Source organism: Hemiscyllium ocellatum, chromosome 18, assembly GCF_020745735.1.
Source record: "Hemiscyllium ocellatum isolate sHemOce1 chromosome 18, sHemOce1.pat.X.cur, whole genome shotgun sequence".
Classification (NCBI taxonomy): Eukaryota; Metazoa; Chordata; class Chondrichthyes; order Orectolobiformes; family Hemiscylliidae; genus Hemiscyllium; species Hemiscyllium ocellatum.
Genome location: NC_083418.1, coordinates 36,699,633 through 36,721,674, shown reverse-complemented (window position 1 = coordinate 36,721,674; position 22,042 = coordinate 36,699,633). Strand labels below are relative to the sequence as shown.

Here is a 22,042-nt window from a genome sequence, read left to right as displayed (position 1 = left end):
CTCGCATGACAGCCACCATTGCTCCTTCTAAACTGCATGACACTTTAACAATTGGGAAAGTGCTCTGCAGGGAACAAAGTAGTTTCCTTTAAGGTGTGCTCATATGCAGTCACATGCCAATTTTAAAGGAACCATACAACATAACAAACTGGCTGTGTACAACTAGGAAAGCTCGGGAACCACTGCTGGTCACTATCCAACAGCTTAATTCTGCAATCTACTTCACTTTATCATCTTTTATCACTGAAACCGCACTCTGGTCACCTTCCAAATGCTCTCCTCGCCAGCCTCTTATCAAGCTCCACTGTCAGAAATTCCATTTTGTCAATATTTCTGAACTCTGATTCCCATTATATCAACACTTCTGACCCTGCATGAGCTTCTTATCCCTAGTGCTTCTTCATCAAAATCTAATCTTACCTATAAATCTCTCCAGCGTTTTTCTTCCTTGCCTTGGTATATGTTCCAATTTTGTCCCACAGTCGACCCAGAAGGAAAAACCAGTAAAACTGGTGAATGAAATACTGTTCAGACTCATCATGTATACCTAAAAATGGGTCTCCAGTAAAACCAGTACGTCCATTTCCAAATATTATTAATTTTTAAGACTTTTTTTTTCCTTCCGAGGAACTATTTTCCCCTCAGATTCTGGCCACCATTTCTTTTTTCCAAATTCACCATCCTCATTAATGAAAGATCTTCAAGCTATTAAGGTCTCAAGCTTACATAACTCCCTTTCCTAAACTTATTTTCCTTGTTTCATCTCTCCTGCCAAGGAAGCACCTTGGAACATTTTAATAACATTCAAAGTAATATCTGTACTTCTATGTATCGTTGCAATTATTACTGAGATCTGTTAATGTCATCATTTCAGGGATAGGCTAGAGTACTTTGTAAGTAAATGGTTAAGAGGATTTTAAAGTACTAGCTATTTAAATTAGTAGCCAGCAGAAATTATGGGTAGAGTACTAGGTTTGGATCTTAGTTTCCATCTTATGAGCTACAATCACTTGTATAGGTGGGGTACAAGTAGCCTGTAAATGTGCTACCTTCAATCACCTTGCTTTTATTACAGTGGAGATTTAAAAAAAAAGATCAGCTAAGTTTACTCTCCATTGAATAACAACTACCTGATAGTATAATTCTACGTGAAGTAGGAACAGCACAGACTTTGATACACTCCACAGTTGTTTAGTCTACCACTATTTTCTGTCAATAGTCACTCATGGAGAATGATCACTTGAAATAAGGGCAAATGCCAGGGAGAATGTTCCAAAGGACAGAGGTGAGGAAGCTGGAAGTTGTGTTCTAATCATTATGAATTGGCCAATTCAGAAAAAAAACCAATAGCCTGAAACATTAATTTTGTTTTTCTGCTGCTTCTAAGCGTTTCCTACACTTTCTGCTTATATTTCAAGTTTCCAGCATCCACAGTATTTTGCTTTTACATCCATGATCAACTGTTTCCATTCCCTTAAGTATATGATATATCTAAAATAGATCATTTTTTAGTGGTCATAGAGATGTACAGCATGGAAACAGACCTTTCGGTCCAACCCGTCCATGCCAACCAGATATCCCAAATCAATCTAATCCCATCTGCCAGCACTTGGCCCATATCCCTCCAAACCCTTCCTATTCATAAAACCAGCCAAATGCCTTTTAAATGTTGCAATTGTACCAGCCTCCACCACTTCCTCTGGCAGCTCATTCCATACATGTACCATCCTGCCCCTTAGGTCTCTTTCATATCTTTCCCCTCTCATCCTAAACCTAGTTCTGGACTCCCCCAACCCAAGGAAAAAGACTTTGTCTATTTATCCTATCCATGCCCATAATTTTGTAAGCCCCTATAAAGTCACCCCTCAGCCTCCGACGCTCCAGGGAAAATAGTCCCAGCCTGTTCAGTCTCTCCCCATAGCTCAAATCGTCCAAACCTGGCAACATCCTTGTAAATCTTTTCTGAAACCTTTCAAGTTTCACAACATCTTTCTGATAGGAAGGAGACCAGAATTGCACGCAATATTCCAACAGTGGCCAAACCTACGTCCTGTACAGCCGCAACATGACCTCCCAACTCCTGTACTCAGTACTCTGACCAATAAAAGATAGCATACCAAATGCCTTCCTCACTATCCTATCTACCTGCAACTCCACTTTCAAGGAGCTATGAACCTGCACTCCAAGGTCTCTTTGTTCAGCACCACTGCCTATGACCTTACCATTAAGTGTATAAGTCCTGCTAAAATTTGCTTTCCCAATTTATCTGAATTAAACTCCATCTGCCACTTCTCAACCCATTGGCCCATCTGATCAAGATCCTGTTGTAATCTGAGGTAACCCTCTTCGCTGTCCACTACACCTCCAATTTTGGTGTAATCTGCAAACTTAGTAACTGTACCTCTTACGCTCACATCCAAATCATTTATGTAAATGACAAAACGTAGAGGACCCAGCACTGATCGTGTGGCACTCCACCGGTCACAGGCCTCCAGCCTGAAAAACAACCCTCAACCACCACCACCCTCTACTTTTGAGCCAGTTTTGTATCCAAATGGCTAGTTCTCCCTTTATTCCCTGAGATCTAACCTTGCTAACCAGTCTCCCATGGGGAACCTTGTCGAACGCCTTACTAAAGTCCATAATTGATCACATCTACTCTCTGCCTTCATCAATCCTCTTTGTTACTTCTTCAAAAAACTCAATCAAGTTTGTGAGACATGATTTCCCAACCACAAAGCCGTGTTCACTATCCCTAATCAATCCTTGCCTTTCCAAATACAGGTACATCCTGTCCCTCATGATTCCCTCCAACAACTTACCCACCACCGACATCAGGCTCACTGGTTTATAGTTCCCTGGCTTGTCCTTACTACCCTTCTTAAAGAGTGGCACCGCATTGGCCAATCTCCAGTCTTCTGGCACCTCACCTGTGACTATCGATGATACAACTATCTCAACAATCACTTCTCTAGCTTTCCACAGAGTTCCCTGATCAGGTCCTGGGGATTTATCCACCTTTATGCGTTTCAAGACATCCAGCACTTCTTCCTCTGTAATCTGGACCTTTTGCAAGGTGTCACCATCTCTTTTGTTACTTTCTATATCTTCCATATCCTTTTCCACAGCAAACACTGGTGCAAAATACTTGTTTAGTATCTCCCCCATTTTCTGCTGCTCCACACAAAGGCCACCTTACTGATCTTTGAGGGGCCCTATTCTCTCCCTAGTTACCCTTTTGTCCTTAATGTATTTCTAAAAACCCTTTGGATTCTCCTTAATTCTATTTGCCAAAGCTATCTCATGTCCCCTTTTTGCCCTCCTGATTTCCCTCTTAAGTATATTCCTACTGCATTTATACTCTTCTAAGGATTCCTTTCTACCCTGTCTATACCTTACATATGCTTCCTTCTTTTTCTTAACCAAACACTCAATTTCTTTAGTCATCCAGCATTCCCTATACCTACCAGCTTTTCCTTTCACCCTAAAAGGAATATACTTGTTCTGGATTCTCGTTATCTCATTTCTGAAGGCTTCCCATTTTCAAGCAATCCCTTTACCTGCGAACATCTGCATCCAATCAGCTTTTGAAAGTTCTTGCCTAATACCGTCAAAATTGGCCTTTCTCCAATTTAGAACTTGAACTTTTAGATCTGGTCTATCCTTTTCCATCACTATTTTAAATCTAATAGAATTAAGGTTGCTGGCCCCAAAGTGCTCCCCCACTGACACCTAAGTCACCTGCCCTGCCTGATTTTCCAAGAGTAGGTCAAGTTTTGAACCTTCTCTAGTAGGTACATCCATATACTGAATCAGAAAATTTTCTTTACACACTTAAGAAATTCCTCTCCATCTAAACCCTTAACACTATGGCAGTTCCAGTCTGTTTGGAAAGTTAAAATCCCCTACCGTAACCACCCTACTATTCTTACAGATAGCTGAGATCTCCTTACAAGTTTGTTTCTCAATTTCCCTGTGACTATTAGAGGGTCTATAATACAATCACACCCCCTTTTCTATATCTAAAATCTCACAACTCAGCAATTTCAATATCACATCAGGCTCATGCTATTCAAATACAAATTAAATCCATGATGATGGCACGGTGGCTCAGTAGTTCGGGCTGTTGCTTCAGGGGTGTGCAGGTTAGGTGGCTTAGCCATGGAAAATGAGGGATTACCAGGATAGGTTAGAAGGCATGGGTCTGGGTGGGATGCTCTTTGGTGGGTCAGTGTGGACTCAATGGGCCAAGTCATCTGCTTCCACACTGCAGGGATTCAATAATCATGGAAAGCCTCTTGGCTCACCTTTAAACTGCATTCAATTCAATGCACTGAATGTTTCCCATATTTCTTATTAACCAGGACTAAAAATAACAATCAAAGTACAAATTGATGGTATAGCTTAATCACTACTATTTCTGATTTATTTCAACCTTCAGTTGCAGTAACTGCCCAAGAGTTCAATCCAAAAAATCAACTTCTGATATTAGCCCTGGCTTTAAATTTCATTCTTCCATTGTCTTATTGATTGCTTCTTTAAATTGGCAATGCAATCATCATGGCAGAGAAGGAAGACATTCACATCCATGTGGTTTTCTGTAAAACAATTCATTTTAAAAGTTGAGTCTACAGAAAACTAGGTTTCTTTCAATTTGATCCTCAGAATGATGAAACAGCCACATATAATATTTTCTCTACCTTTTCTTGGCTTGCTTACATATTTTGTTTAGTTCATTCCGTGACTTCTGGGTTGTCTCCTACTTCTTTGCCCCTCCTAGCATGGCACTGTGCTATATCATTGATGTAAATTAGAACAGAGTCCTGAGTCACTGTATGCAAAACTTATCTACATAATCAATAGCCCTCAAACCAGTTCTTTGCTACACTTCAGACAATTTCTTAGCCCATTAAATTCTAACCAGAATCTTCATAAGTTTGTGTTTAATGACATGGAATTTTAGCAATTTTTTTACAGTATTTCCAAAAATTGAACTGGATTGACATTTCCTCAAAAAAATTGTTTGCTATACATTTTTTGGTAGGATCTTCCCTGTTGTTGTACAAATAATCCTCAAAGATACATTGGACTACAATAGTTATTTAACTAAAACTGCCTGCATCTGCATTGTTATCTTGTTGCAATTATGGATACCCTAGTTTTGAACTTACCTCTACCTTCTTTATTTGTTTAAATGGGTGATTTAAAAAAAATTAACTTTAGCTCACCTTTGACACAAAAAGATCATTGGGCCAAATTCCAGTTCATAATTTCAACTGACATTTCAATGTAGTACTGAAGAGATGCTGCACCATGAGAGGTATCATCTATCTGACTAAAGCAAAGACTTAGTTGCCCTGTTTTGTGGACGTGAAAAATTCAAAGAAGTGCAGGGCCTTCTTGGTGTCATGGACAACATTTATCACTGACCATACATAAGCAAACCAGGTGATTTATTTCACTGCCGTTTTCATTCCACTGTCAGAGGTATTGTCAGATGAAACATTAAATTGAATATCATGTCAATTCTCCTACAATGAACTTCAAAGATTCTATGATTCATTCTAATAAAAGCAGGGAAGACCTCCCTGATAGCCAAGAAATTAGCTCAACCTACAACACCAGAACAGATTATCTGGCCACCATTCCATTGTTGCTTATGGGATGATTTTGTGCATTAATTGACTGCCTTAGTACTGCATTAAGAGGTCTACAGCTTATGATTTCCCTTGCTTAAAGCAAATTTTTGGATACTGTATTTGCAATCTTGGTCTCGTCAACAATCATCAAGGTATTTGCAAGTTTTTAATTATCTTCTCTATTCTCTGGGTGTCCTCTTTATAGCTGACTCCCTTAGCAGAAACTTACTTGTATGGCTGGGTTCGTATGTGCAGTGTTTGTGCGTATGCGTGACTGGACATAATGTTCACAATCACATATCTGTGGAGCATGATGGATCAATACATCTGTGTGCTAGGGCTTAGGGAGCATGGATGTGTATTCTACAGGTTGAAATATTATCTAAAAAATGGAGTATTGCAAACTGTTCACTGATACAGCTAAAAATGGAAAACTACTACAGTGTCGCTAACAACTTTTGTGCAAACTGTATGACTATAATAATAGAAAACAAATCAGAAAACAACTGAAATAAAACCCCCAAAATACAGCAATTTCTAATACATAAGACAATCAGCTACTTATTCTAAATTTCTGGGGACACAAGTTCAAATACCACCATGACACTGGTAAAATGTATATTCCATTAAATCATAAATTCAGCATTTTCATAAAACTATTTCTTGAATCTGGAAATTCACCTCAGTAATTGGGCTAGGAAATGAACATCAATTGTCTTAAAAATCTATCTGGATCACTAAATTCCTTTCGGGAAGAAATCTACCATCCTTACCTGGTCTGGTCTCCTGTGTCTCCAGAACCATCACCATGTGACTGAAACCTAACTGTCCCCTCAAACAGTCTAAGCACATCACTCAGTTCAAGGCAATTGGGACTGGGCAATAAATCCATGCAATAAGAAATAAAAATCTCCAACAGATTGCTTGGATTGTTAAAGTATATGCAGGGGATGGCAATGCCTCCTTAGAATTCAAACTTGTCCAACCTGAGAATGATTGTATCTATTTTGCCAATCCTGCCACAATACCAGTGCTTCTGCTGATGCCTGACAGCCAGTTAGTTCAAACCGCTGTAGCCCAGGCAGAATGGTACAGTCTGAAGTTGGTCTTTGTCAAGATGCTCAATGTCACCCTTCGAAGACTACTCCATTGAATGTCAGTAATATCCATCCGTTATTTCGCACCCTTTCACAGAAGTATTTTTTGGAAGTACTGGGAATGTTATTGATACATGGAAAACATATAGTAAGAAATGCATAGGCGTAAATATTTTTAACTGTGACATAATACATATGAATAGCATTTATAGATTTAGATTAAAATGCATAATTTGTGTTGGCTATGGTATTTGCTCGATTGGGAAAAGGATAATGTAATTGTCATGATAGTGGGAGGAAATGAAGGTTTAACAAATGGAAAGTTAGGTTTGAGGTATAATTCCCTAACTACTTGATCTTGTGGAGTCTGGACAGAAAGAGGCTGTCTTTGTTGCAACCAGTCTTCCTCCTTCTCAGCATCTTGCCTGAGAGATAGTGGACTGTTGCTTCATAATGGCAAGATTGAAGTTGCAATCATATATCTTCAGACAGTAAGCTGAGTAGCACTAGGTTCATTGGGACCTGATGTTGCTACCACCACTACAAGGGGAATTAGAGGTAGGGAATAACTGCTGGCCTTGCCAGTAATCTCAACCCTCATGAAAGAACAAAATGAGATGTATTACTATTCGTAATCATGTTGCCTTGGCAGACATAGGCAATGTGGTCTGTGCACGCTGTGTTGTTTTTTTCATTTGTACGTAACATTTGGCAAGGCTGGTGTTTACTGTCAATCCCTAAATGCCCTGGAGGAGGGAGTGCCGAGTTTTGTAAACTGTTGCAGTCCATGTATTGTAGGTTTACTAATAGCAGCATTGAGTCGGGAAGTTGGAGCAGTGGTTGTAGCAGTTTAGAAATTTCAGCATTGAATTCTCTAACAAAATGCAATTACATCAAACAGTGATCATGACCAAAGCACAGGGAACAGAACTGCTCCCTGAACACCCAACTGCTGAGTCCCTGTCTCTTTCTCAATTTATTAGTAGCCTTTTTTGATCGTTATGGTCTCTCTTTATTCTCCCAGTCACACCCAATTTCAGAAGAACGTCTACTTGGTTAACAATGTCTACAAGTAAATAGTTTCAGAGAAGTTCTTAAAGTACACCTGCACTAGCTTGATTACTCCTAGTAGGTTGAAATTACAGAGAAGTACAGATAGTTCCTGGGTTGCAAATTCTTGAGTCTATTCACAAGTTGATTTGTTTGCAAGTCAGAGCACAATGTAAGATAATTGAAAGCAGCTATTCATAAGTATTGGAAATGGTTGTATGTTAGAATTAAAACTATGTATGGGATCATGTACCTAAGTATGACCACCTGTAAATCAGGGACCCCTGTATAGAAACGGTCATAAAGAATATAATAATGTGGCAACTAACTAATTCCTGTAAGTTATAACAGAGATACACGCCTTCATATCTCATGATCAGCAGTATGAAGTTAAGAGACGACAATGGTTGGAGCATACATTTGAAAATGGCAGTGCGGGTAACAAATGAACATTGCATACTAACTAACTGCATGATTTGCCCATGTTGCATCATGCACGTTAGGTATCCCTGTGCAAACCTCTTTAATAATGTGGTGTTTGATGCAATTCCAGTCAAAACTGACAGTGTAATAACAGGGGTCATTTTTGAGATAAAAAGTGGATTCAATTGAACCAATGAATGGATGCTATACAGCCTAAATTACTAACCAAGATTTGGAGATGCCGGTGTTGGACTGGGGTGTACGAAGTCAAAAATCACGCAACACCAGGTTATAGTCCAATAGGTTTAATTGGAAGCACACTAGCTTTCGGAGTGACACTCCTTCATCAGGATAATGGAGAGCTTGATCGTAACACATAATTTATAGAAAAATTTACAGTGTGATGTAACTGAAATTATACACTGAAAAATTGATTGTCTGTTAAGCCTTTCATCTGTTAGAATACAGTGATAGTTTCACTTCTTTCATGTGTAAATCACAAAACCTTTTTTAAAGTTGCATTCTTGGGTTAGCTGTTGACAATGGTGATAGCTAGACAATATGTTGAAGGTGTTGGCCCCCTGTGTTCTCTGTCTATGCCATGATGTGTAGATTGAATCTAATCTAAAAAGTGAGATAACGGAGTTTTACATAAATTCATGCAGTTTTTGAGCAAAGTACAATGTAACTGTGCAAGTACAAATTCACCCCACAAAATATATGTGTGCACATGGATCTTTGTCTGTGTGTGTGTGCTGTGTAGTGAGTGCAGAGTGTCTTAAGTCTGTGAGGGGGTGCATGTGTGAATGTGGGAACCCTCCCAGTTGGGGAACACTTCAGTGGTTCAGGACATTCAGCCTCGGACCTTCGGGTGACCATCCTCCAAGGTGGACTTCGGGAGAGGCAGCAGAGAAAGGTGGCCGAGCAGAGGCTGATAGCTAAGTTCGGTACCCTTGGGAGGGCCTCAACCGGGACCTTGGGTTCATGTCACATTATAGGTGATCACCATTGCACTACACACACACACACACACACACACACACACACACACACACACACACACACACACACACACACACACACTCTCACATACACACGGACACAGGTACACACAGATGTACACACAGACACCCACACACACCCTTATAGACACACACTCCCACACTCACACATGCACCTCCTCACAGACTTAAGACACTCTGCACTCACTACACACACACACACACACACACACACACACACAGACAAAGACCCACATGCATGCACATATATTTTGTGGGGTGAATTTGTACTTGCAGAGTTACATTGTACTTTGCTCAAAAACAGCATGCATTCATGTAGAACTCTGAGCTCAAAACTGCATGAATTTATGTAAAACTCCGTTATCTCACTTTTTAGATTAGATTCAATCTACACATCATGGCATAGACAGAGAACACAGGGAGCCAACACCTTCAACATATTGTCTCGCTATCACCATTGTCAACAGCTAACCCAAGAATGCAACTTTAAAAAAGGTTTTGTGATTTACACATGAAAGAAGTGAAACTATCACTGTATTCTAACAGATGAAAGGCTTAACAGACAATCAATTTTTCAATGTATAATTTCAGTTACATCACACTAAATTTTTGCAATAAATTCTGTGTTACGATCGAGCCCTCCACTATCACCTGATGAAGGAGCGTCGCTCCGAAAGCTAGTGTGCTTCTAATTAAACCTGTTGGACCATAACCTGATGTTGCTTGATTTTTAAATTACTAAAGTTAGCCCAAACTTCTTTTGGATGAAGTAGATGGAGGTTCAGCAAAAATATAGAATATATATAGTGGACCTGACTTATACTAATTGACCCTTTAAGACAGGAGCATCTCAGTCCACAATATTTCCCTGACAACTCAATGATTCTGGAAATGCAAAATAAAATTTACAGATGTTAAAATGAATATAAAGAAAAAAAAATGATTAGGATTGACTAAATACTGTACACAACAAACTAACAATGCAAGATGGGAGTCAGTTCTTCTTTTATGTTCATGTGACCAGATTAGCTGCTCCACTCATTGCCTACCTGACTGGGATGTTGATTTGCCTCATTCCTGATGAAGGGCTTTTGCCAGAAACGTGGATTTTCCTGCTTCTCGGATGCTGCCTGACTTGCTGTGTTTTTCCAGCACCACTCTAATCGAGACTATTGATTTGCATCACTGCTCACTCTCCTTCTTGTCACCAGTGAACAAAAATTGGTCAGTGCATTGAATATAGGCGTTGTGAGGCCATGTTGAGCTGTACAAAACATTGATTAAACCTCCTTTGGAACATGGTATCCAATTCTAATCTCCCTGCTATAGGAAAGATATTGTGAAACTTGAAACGGTTCAGAAAGGATTTAAACGGACGTTGCCAGGCTTGGAGGGTTTGACCTACAGGAAGAGGCTGAATAGGCTAGGATATTTTCCCTGGAGTGTCAGAGGCTGAGGGTTGACTTTATAGAGGTTTATAAAATCGTGAGGGACACGGATAGGGTAAATAGACAAAGTATTTTTCCCGGCGTGGCTGAGTCCCAAACTAGAGGGTATAGGTTTAAGCAGAGAGGGAAAAGATTTAAAAGGGACCTAAGGGACAACTTTTTGAAGCAGAGGGTAGTACATGTATGGAATGATCTGCCACAGGAAGTGGTGTAGGCTAGTACAACTACGACATTTAATAGGCATCTGTGTAGGCATATGAATATGAAGGGTCTAGAGGGACATAGGCCAAGTGCTGGCAAATGGGACCTGATTTGTTTAGGATATCTGATCGGCATGGACAAGTTGGACTGATGGGACTGTTTCTGTGCTATACGTCTCCATGACACTACGACTAAATACTTTATGAAACAGGGCTATTCTGAAACAGCACAAAACAAGTGAAGAGAGTCCATGTGCAATTGTTGTAGAATGACCTGTCCTACTATGCCCTCAACACACTATGCAGAACTGCACACCTCCACTCAAGAACAGCCTAGTTGGCATATCTGAAATTAGACACCAGGACAATACACAAAAGAACTCGAAGATAAGACATAAACCTCTTGCAGAAAGGTTATGATTTGTACCAGCTACTACCACTGATGTAATAGGCAGGTCTCCCAAATGCACAGCTCCATTCCCTCCTGAAGAACTGCAGCTGTTAAGTTAGCCTGTTAACATCAGCTGTTTGGATGCAGCAAAGGTGCTGCAGGATGATATAGAAGGTGAAAATCAGAAGAGAGTTGTTTAAACACTGAAGTAAAATTTGGAATACCATGTAACAATTTCTGATCAAATAATCAAGCCTTACCTCTCCAATAGGAACATGCTCCATGTCCTTCTCGTACTTGATTACCTCGTCCAGACCTTTCTCATGGAATACAGTATCAGTCTCACCTGAGAACAACACTGAATCCCCATCAAATGCCACCTTAAGTTGACTTTCTTTTATCTGACTCTTTTGCTGTATTACAAGAGCTGCAGGAATATCTTTGGAGAGAACAGAAAACTTGTGCTTTAATTCACATTGATATGTTTCTTACATTCCAGACATTTCAAAAGTACTTCACTTCACTGCTTGGAAATATCCAGTGATTCTGAGAAGCTCCCTGTCATGTAAGCCTGTTTTATTCCTTTTTGCTTATATTTATAAGGCTGTGTAATTACATTTGGACTCCATGATTTAGAAACTGAATGAAAATGTTACAATTAGCTTGGCATTTCTAATTTTTCAGCAACAATTGTTCAGAAAAATAACAAGTACCCCAGGGAGAATATGCGTGTGGAATGAATGCACTCTAGCATTTCACCGAGAGACATTTCATGTATGCTGCAGCAACTATTCTGCATGCCCCTTATTCTTTCCACAAACGCAAGAGGTTTTTTTTTTCCAATTCCTTGTTCTCTTCATCTCCTTCTTTGAGTTGTGCTTCAACTGCAATGCAATTTCCTCAATTGCATCCTGCATCCTGCTCCAAATACTTTATCACCCAAGAAATTCCTTTCAAAAACCACTAATCTCACAGATTCCATGGCAGATATTTAAGACGGAAAGCCAGGAGGGATCCTCTTTCTCTGTGTAATATACACTCTCCACAAATTAAGAAACTTACCTTTCTTTAGTGCATTGCACACTGATGTTTCACATGCTGAAAGGAATAGCTTCACATCTTCTGAATGTAGGTACTTTGCAGGATCTTTTCCCCCCAGAAAGCAAAATTTGCTAATCTCCAAACCTGGAAATACAAGATGTAGATTTTTATTAGTACTCTGAGCTAATAGCAAACTGCATTTCCAGATGGGATGTTATGGCTTTCTACTAAATTTTCTACCTGTTCTATCAGCTGTGGTTAAGTTGATAACACTTTTACCTGTAACATGTAGTTGCAAGTTTATGTTCCACTACCGAGACTTGACACAAGTTTATGCTGAGATCTCACCGGAGGAGCGAAGAGTTCTGCATTGTTGGACTGTGCGGTCTTTGAGGTGACTTGATAAACCATAAGTCGAAGCTTTTGGGTGTTGTGAACTCTGAAGTAGAAATGGAGTGGAATTCCAACAGAGCGCTAAAAACTATTTGGCCCTTTTAAATTGTCGGAATCATAGCGATTTTACAGCCCATTATGTCCATACCGGTTATGAAACACCTATTTATTTGAGTACCATTTTCTGGTACATGACCCGTAGCCTTGTATGCAATGGTGTTTCAACAGTTCTTAAATGTTATGAGGATTACCACTCTTTTAGGCAGTGAGTTCCAGATTCTCACAACTCTTTCGATGAAAATAATCTGTCCTCAAATCCCTTCTAAACCTCCTACATCTTCCTGTGCCTCTTCGTTATTGAATTGCTCCAGTCCAGACAACATCCTGGTTAATCTCAGTATCCTGTATGTCTTCTTAACTACCTTATCTGCCTGCCCTGCTAACTTCAAGAATCTCTGGAGATGTGTACCAAGGTCACTGTGATTCTCTGCACTTCCTAAGCTCTTACCATTCAACATGTTCTCCCTTCCCTGTTAGTTCACCCCCAAATGCTTCACCTCATATTCTTCGGAATTAAATTCCATTTACACTGTTTAGCCCACTTAACCATCCTGACTATATGGTCATGTGGTCAAAGCTTTCATCCTAGCTATTTACCACAATTTTTGGTAGAATCTTTTTAAATTGGGCATGATGTAGCCAGCCGAAACTGGAGATCTGAATGCTGGGTTAAAAACCCTGTGATGGAGTAGGTGCAGTAAGTTAAAAACGCTGCAAATAAAACAATCTGCCCACTACATTCCCTGACCTCGTTTCAGGTCTGGAGTCATGGCTATTAACAAGCACCAATTTGGCACCACAATAGAGTAAAGCTTTCAGCAGCACTGTCAAGGTATAAGTTTGTCCAATTGGGTTGATGAAAGCAATTGAAAAAAGCTGCATATTCTTCCCAGTGCTCTAGTCAACATTTATCCTTCAATATAAGTCATTAACCCAGGTAATTTATTTAATTGCTGATATGGAATCTTGCTGTGCATGAACTTGCTGCAATGTTTGCCACATCAAATAAGTGTCTGCACTTGGAAAGTACTTCAACAGCTGAAAATTGCTTTGGGACATCCTGAGTTCATGAAAGACAAGACATGATTTTCTTTCCTTACTCTTCAAAAAAAAAATTGAGACTGTTATTAGTCAAAGTAATCAATTCTGTGATGCAACTAAGAAACACTGAATTTCAGCTTTCAGAGATGCCTGCATTCCCACATCAGTCAAGAACTTGAGCTTGCACTCTAATTTCTCTGGTTCAGAGTTCCACTTGTCTATTTACAGTTGTTGAATAACTAACTATGCTGAATTCAAGATTTCATGTATCAGACTGTTGCAGTTAGCCTAGCTTGCTGCATGGCTGGTTTGCATTGCAGAGTAATACCAGCAGTATGGCGTCAATTGCTGTATCAGCTGAGGTTACCATGAATGAAGGACTCTCCTTTACAACCTCTATTCTTGCCTGAGGTATGGTGATCCTTAGGGTAAATCACCACGTCACGTTTCTATAATGAGAACAGCAGCCCTATAGTTCCCTGGAACTATGGCCACTTCTATTTTGGTAGAGTATAGTTCAGACCATAAGTAGCCATCATAATACTAAAGATCCAATTTACCATTAAAATGCATAGCATTCAAATATGAGCACCAACTGCACATCTTAATGACTGATCCCTAAGTTGATGTTTGGTATGCTTTCCTTTATTGGTCAGAGTATTGAATGCAGGAGCTGGGAGATCATGTTGTGGCTGTACAGGACATTGGTTTGGCCACTGTTGGAATATTGCGTGCAATTCTGGTCTCCTTCCTATCGGAAAGATGTTGTGAAACTTGAAAGGGTTCAGAAAAGATTTACAAGGTTGTTGCCAGGGTTGGAGGATTTGAGCTATAGGGAGAGATTGAACAGGCTGGGGTTGTTTTCCCTGGAGCATCGGAGGCTAAGGGGTGACCTTCTAGAGGCTTACAAAATTATGAGGGGCAAGGATAGAATAAATAGGCAAAGTCTTTTCCTGGGGTCAGGGAGTCCAGAACTAGAGGGCATAGGCTTACGGTGAGAGGGGAAAGATATGAAAGAGACCTAAGGGGCAGTTTTTTTACGCAGAGGGTGGTACATGTCTGGAATGAGTTGCCAGAGGAAGTGGTGGAGGCTGGTACAATTGCAACATTTAAGAGGCATTTGGATGAGTATATGAATAGGAAGGGTTTGGAGGGTTATGGGACAGGTGCTGGCAGGTGGGACCGAAGGGTCTGTTTCCATGCTGTACATCTCTATGACTCTGTGACTATGAACATTAGCTTGAATGCCAGTGCAATGAAATGGGAGATACTGCAACTAAAGCATCTACCTTTTGCAATGGATGACCTCGTTTGCTTTATTTGAAATCATCTGTATTTGTACTGCACTAACAAAAGAGAACACTTGTCAACCACTCTTATGGAGAAACTTGATGCCCCTAACATCGGTGAGTCAAACAAAATAAGATTTTGTTTTACAAGTATCACTTTCATCATCACCTGCCATGACACTTCCCAATAGTGATACTGAATGTATGATTAACTGGAATACAAACAATGAGAAATAATTTGCTCAATGGTTATGATGTAACACCAACGATTTAGTTGATCTCAGCCAAAGCTGGATTTGGCTAACTGCAATTGCCTTCAGCATCCCTGTGCTGGGCACAGAAAAAAGATCAGCAATTTTTCTGCTCTTGACTATGAGACAAATAAAAAAATTACACTTGGATGAAAACACTAAAACATGGATATAATATGGTCTAGACCGAAGAGATATTGAATACTTATACTTTATGCTTGTGCATTGTGATGTAATGTGTGTGATTTATATACATTTTAATATAAATTATCTTAGATTTAGAAAGAGCACCATGTGGGTTTTAGTCTGTGTATTAATGAGAAACTTGTCCGTATTCTCGAACCATGATTTGTTTTGTACAATATGAGAGTGTGTCCCTGAAGTGACAATGGGAATTTATTTGCAGTGGGAGAGCTTTAGAAATAAACAGTTTAAACGTTGAAGAGCATTAGCTTGCTTTCAGGGAGAAGAATCAAGGATTTTTCTTTGCTTTTAGAATAAAAAGACATAGTTGGGAGATAGATTCACTGAATGGGCAAATATCTGGTAAATGGCATGTAGTGTGAGAAAGTGTAAAATGTTTCACTTTGGCAGATAGAATAAAAAAGAACACATTAACTAAATGGTGAAATATTGCTGAAATCTAAGTGCAGATCTAGATGTCTTAGTGCACAAATCACATAAGGTTAGTCGCTACAGTAAGTAATGAAGAAAGTTATTAACATGTTACCATTTTTGAAAGGGCAATTGAACACAAGATGTTATGCTTCAATTTAACATGCATTAGTGAGACCATGCTATTGATGTGACTCTGTATTGCAAACCAACTGTCCAGCCAACTGAGCTAAATGAACCCCAAATGGAGAACATTTAGTCGACGAATACCTAGGATAGGTGGCTTATCTCAGGAGGTCAGATTGGACAGGCTGGCTATGCAGCCACTGGAGTTCAGAAGAGGAAGAAGAGGTCATTTGGTTGGAACATATACGATCCTGAGAGGTTTTGAAAGGATGGACATTGGAGAGGAGGTTTCCTCTTACGAACATGCAAAATAGGCAGAAGTAGACTAGCTGAACCTTCAAGCCTGCTCCACCACTTAATATGATCATGCTGGTTCTGGCTGTTTCCAATTTGACATTCTATCCAATTCCAGCTTAAAAATATTTAATGAAGCCACTTTCTGAGGCAGAAATTCCTAAGTATTTTTGAGAGAAAAGAAATCTCTCCCTTACCTCTGTCCTAAAAGGACAGGACCTCATGTATTTTAAAAGTAAAGTGCCCTTAGTTTTGGGCTGACCCATGATGCAACACCCTTTCCATGTCCAACATGTCAAGACCACTCACAATTGTATACACTTTAATCAAGTCCACTCTCACTCTTCTAAATTCCAGTGGAAATAAGCTCTAGCTATTCAACTTATCCTTACACACTCCAGGCAATGTATCCTCCAAGCTGCATGGCCGCATGTGACAATTACTCTGAGGGTCTGCGCACTGTGACTGGATTGCCAATGCTAGCTGGAGCCATGTATCAATCTAGTAAACTGCCTTGAGCCAGCTCCACTGCATGTACAGGTCGTTTTGCTAAAATGTGACCAACAAACTGGGGACACTGTTCCTAAAGCACAAACCTTTAAGACGTGTTTTGGCTGTAACATGATTACATCGCCAACAATTCAAGAGCTGTTTCTAAAGTACGATTTTTCTATACTGGAGAGTTGCACATGAACGCAACCATCATGGTATACAAAAACCTGAATATCGTTGAGTAAATAAGGGAACTTAAATTGCAAAGCATTCAAGATTTGGTCTCAACAATGGCTTATGCAAGTAAAGGATAACACTCTTACTTTTACATTGAATTCCTTTAGGAATTGAAGCTAATATCCTATTATTCTGCTTTATTATGTGCTGTACCTGCATTTAACTTTTTTTGACTCATGCATTAGGACACCTAAATCTCTCGGAACTTCACATTCCATTTAAGTAACACTTTTTTATTCTTTTTATTAAAACTTCACATTTTCTCACGTTATTGTCCATCTGCAAGAATTTTGTCCAGTCAGTGAACCTATCTATATTTGTCAGTATCCTCATGTCATCTTTGCAATATAGTTTTCTGCCTATCTCAGTGCTGTCTGTGGACCTTGATCCAAATCATGGATGTAAATAGTAAAATGTTGAGGTTTTAGTACAGATCCCTGTGGGATTCTATTCATCGCATTCTGCCAATCAAAGATTAGTTTCTGCATACTGTTTTCTGCCAGTTAGACAAGCTTCTATGCATGCTAATATTTTGCCCTTGTAACATGAGCTTTTATTTTTTTGCAATAACCTTTTCATGTGGCCCCTTATCAAATGTCTTCTGGAAATCCAAGGACAGATTCCCTTTTATCTAAGCACATGTTATTCCTTCAAAGAATGCCAATAAATTGATTAAACAACATTTCACTTTGACAAAACAATGCTGACTGTTCTCAATTGTGCTAAGTGCACAGCCAATTTTTTTTAAATGATTGACCTCTTTCCCACAAGACATTAAACTGACTGGCTGATAATTTCCTTGAGTTCTTCCTCCACCCCTTCTTGAAGAGAAAAAAAACTACATTTGCTTCTATTTTCCAAACTTATGGAACCTTTCTTGAATCTAATTCAAAATCTACTGTCTCATTTCCTGTTTCTTTCAAAACTCTAGGATGAATTCCATCAGGACCTGGAGACTTATCAATCCACAGCTCCATTAGTTTGCTCAGTACCACTTCCCTACTGATTATAATTTCACCAAGGTCTTCTCATCCCTCAATCTCCTATTTACTGCTATTACTGGGATATATTTTGTACTTCCTGCCAAGAGGTTTGAAGGTCTATTTTGTTTACATACATTTACTGAAGCTTTACAACATTGCCTTGAAGAGCTGGGTAGGTTAACAGTTCATTGCTTAAAAAAAAACCTGAAATACAACAAAAAACTGTGGATGCCACAAATATGAAAGAAAATAAAAATGGCTGGAGAGATTCAGCAGATCTGGCAATAACTAGTGATACAGAGAACAGCAGAACAATTGAAAAAGTCACAGTCTTCATGCGAGTATGCTAGAAAGTGGTGCCTCATTACACAATACCAAATTAAATATAACTTGCTCACTAGTCAGTTCCCACAATGTGCCATTAGAACAGATTACTTTTGAAAGCATTTTACTAGTTCCTGTGGAAAAATTTAGTACCATAGGTCAAAGTTTCAAAATAAGGTGTTTCCCATTTAAGGCAGAAATGAGAAGACTTCTTTTTCTCATGAAGTGTTGAGTATCTTCGGAAGGAGACTCAAGAGACAGTGGAAGGAGAGTCTCTGAATATTTTTAAGCCAGAGACTAACAGGTTTTATTTTAAAAGTTGGGGTTTGAAAAGTTATTGGGAGTTAACACAAATGTTGAGTAATCAGATCAGCCACAATTGTATGGAATGTTGGAGCGGGCCAGATGGCCTACTCTTGCTCCTAAGCCATTTGTTCATATGTTTAAAGTATGCAAGAATGAACGTAAATATGATCTATCATATATTCCAACTCACCATAATGATTTACACTATTAATGATCCGCACTCCACCTTCAGCACTGTGAGTTGACAGAAGTATAATTTCAAAGAGTTGCTTTTCTTCTGGATCTCTCGCCAATAACTTGTTATTTACCATTTGAATCGCCTGAAAGACGCAATAAAGGAAATTAGGATGCATTACAAGGGCTAAGGAGGAGAGAAATGATTATTCATCCTTAAATTACTGTTGCTTTTCAATAAATACAGAGGTAACTTTGAAGTCTGAAGATAAAAGTATTGTGAGCAATATAATGGCTTTTCACAACAGGGCAACTCAAATTGTTTCACAAACAGAAGTAATCCAAGTGGTCTGCAACACATGTACTGCATACATTGGAATGGGTAGGAATCAATTGAGAGTTCATGAAAATGAATGGCAATGATGTATTGAAGGATCGTAAAAATTAAGAGCCTTTAAATTTGTTTCACATCTCAAAATGCAACAGTAAAATATTGCCAATATGCCTTCTAAATTGGCTGAATGCAAGCCTGTGATAAATAGTTCATAGAATGGCTCGAGACAGGCCTAGGGTGTAGTTTGCAACTTAACTTGACAAATGGAGCAACAATGCCCTCCTGTAGTGGTATGTTTTCATTGGTGATTTGATGGCTTACAAACTCTTCTTCTCCTTCTGTCAAGAACAATTCATGCTCTTCTTCCATATCAAAGAGAGCCCGGGCTGAGATGGCAATTGATATGGCCTCTTTTGGGTCTTTCTGCATTAGAAAGATGGAAAGGAGAGAAAATGGCTATTATAACACAGCATAACACAAAAATGTATACCTCATTCATTTCTGAGCAGTGCCAATGGATAGGATTCAGATTACAAATTGTTTAATCCTGATTCCATTATTTATCCACAATGATTTCCTTCTTATATATTTAATCATGGAAGACGTGGATTGTAATGGAAAATTATCCATTTACTGTGAAATTTGAAAGAGAATGCTTTTCTAAAATTTAATGCTGTGCTGAGTTTTGTAAACAATACTTTGATGAGGTTTGCAGTCAGCTTGTCTCTGTTTGAATTTTATAAACATTCAACTCGACCTGGCGATAGTCGAACTCAGTTCCAGAAGAACTGTTATGTCCAAGATCAGGGGATGAGACAATAACAACTTGAGTTTTCCCAGTCTTTGCCCTTGAGAGAGCGATAAGAAACCGTATAAAGCAGATATCTGAACAATGCTCAAATACTCCTTTACATTGAGGCATCTTGCTGAATGTACTGGGGTCAATTCTGCAGAATTTAAATAAAGCTCCTTTCTTTGCTCTTGCTAATAGTTGAGTCAAGTCGAGTTAATTTCCACGACAGGATGATGCTGGCTAGGCTAGTACTTATTGGCTATCACTATTCATTGCATGAACGGAGGAACTAGCAAGTGCCATTTCTGAGTATAATTAAGGGTCGACCATATTTTTGTGGCTCTAAAGTCACATATAGGCCAACTCAAGATAAGTGCAGCAGATTTCATTCCCTAAAGGACATTAAGGAATCAGATGGGGTTATTTAACAATCAGCATTTGTTGCAATAATTGCTATTCGGCTCACTTTTTAATTTCAAGTTTTTAATAAATTCATATTGCATAATTTGCCCATGATGCCATGGATCTGGAATATTCTTGTACAATAAATTTTGAATGTACTACACAATAGCTTTGGGGTGCTGTACATAATTGGGCTAGGATCTTTTAACCACTGAGCAAATTCATGAAGAGGATAATCCCAAACTCCTACAACCTATAAGAGGTGATCATGATTTAGAGATGCTGGTGTTGGACTGGGGTGTACAAAGTTAAAAATCACACAACACCAGGTTATAGTCCAACAGGTTTAATTGGAAGCACACTAGCTTTTGGAGCGTCGCTCCGAAAGCTAGTGTGCTTCCAATTAAACCTGTTGGACTATAACCTGGTGTTGTGTGATTTTTAACTTTATAATAGATGGTGGTCATGACATGGAATTACACATAACAGATCATCCTGAATTAAGATTATTTTCCAGAAAACTATACAACAGAGGCAAAACATTTCTTCAGAAAAAAAAAAGGAAATAAAGACACAATGAAAACAATTGTGCAATCAAAGACTACAAACTGAACAATATGACAAATTCTATGGATTCCAGGAGAACCTTATTTCTAATAGTGGTACATAGATTTACTTTGATGGACAAAGGCAGGAATGGAATATCATTGAATCCCAATTCTAATACCATCCCTTTAAGTAATGCCTAATGTTAAAGTTCTCCTTCCCTCTCTGTCAATGTCTCCAAAACTAATGACCATTAAGATATCAAAGTTCCTATAATTCTGCCTCTTGATCAATCCCACTCATAATCGTGCTATCATTGGTGGAAATACTTTTGCCTGCCAAGGACATTGGAGAGATTGGATTGAGGATCAATTGGATCTCATTGACTAGGAGATCCCGGATTGGTCCAGGTTAACAATTACAGTCAGGGAGCCCTGGCTGACAGATATAAACAGGAGATTCAGACAGTCTCCTCATTCTACAAACTGACTTTGATCTGGCTGGTCAGAGCCCATGCACTGTGCACACATAAATAAAGGGTTACTTGGTGATGGGATACTGGCTTCAGTGCAGTTATTTCAGTCATAAAGCTTCAGAATTCCTCGCCAAAAGCTCCTAGCTTCTCAATTGCCCTCTTCTTCATTAAGGTTCACCTTAAAACCTCCCGTTTTAGAAAAGCTACTTTAACATCTTATGTGGCTCAGCATTAAGTTTTGATTGAGAATGCTCCTGGATCATTATGTTCTATTAAAAGGAGGATATAAATACATGATGTTGTTGTTGTTAAATCAGTATCAGAATACTGACACTATTCCAGCCCTGACGGTTATCCTTCACTGCATAAGGAGCAGAATGGTGTCTTAAATTATGCATGTTAAACACAATCCAATGTACCGAAATGAATCCAGTGATTCTCTAAAAAGACATGTATTTCATTTTCTGAGTTGTTTTTGAAGAATAGATAATAGAATATTGCTGCTACTACAGTGGATGTCATCGGCAGCATTGATGGAAGCTGAATAGTCAATTTTGCCGTTCTTGCCATTGAAGATTGATTGAAACTCCTTTGTT

The 22,042-nt window shown here is 39.0% G+C and overlaps 1 protein-coding gene across 4 annotated transcripts in view; it reads right to left on the bottom strand.

The window, feature by feature from the left end:
* The window catches only part of LOC132824418 (cytosolic 5'-nucleotidase 1A-like), a 112,696-nt gene that overhangs the window by 6,538 nt on the left and 84,116 nt on the right, over positions 1-22,042 (bottom strand). For all 4 annotated transcript variants that reach the window (XM_060838865.1, XM_060838867.1, XM_060838868.1 and 1 more), the window contains exons 3-6: positions 19,488-19,653; positions 18,913-19,044; positions 12,333-12,455; positions 11,531-11,709 (exon numbers count right to left, since the gene is read on the bottom strand). In XM_060838865.1, coding sequence (XP_060694848.1) covers positions 11,531-11,709; positions 12,333-12,455; positions 18,913-19,044; positions 19,488-19,653 — 600 coding nt within the window. The remainder of the gene's footprint in view (positions 1-11,530; positions 11,710-12,332; positions 12,456-18,912; positions 19,045-19,487; positions 19,654-22,042) is intronic.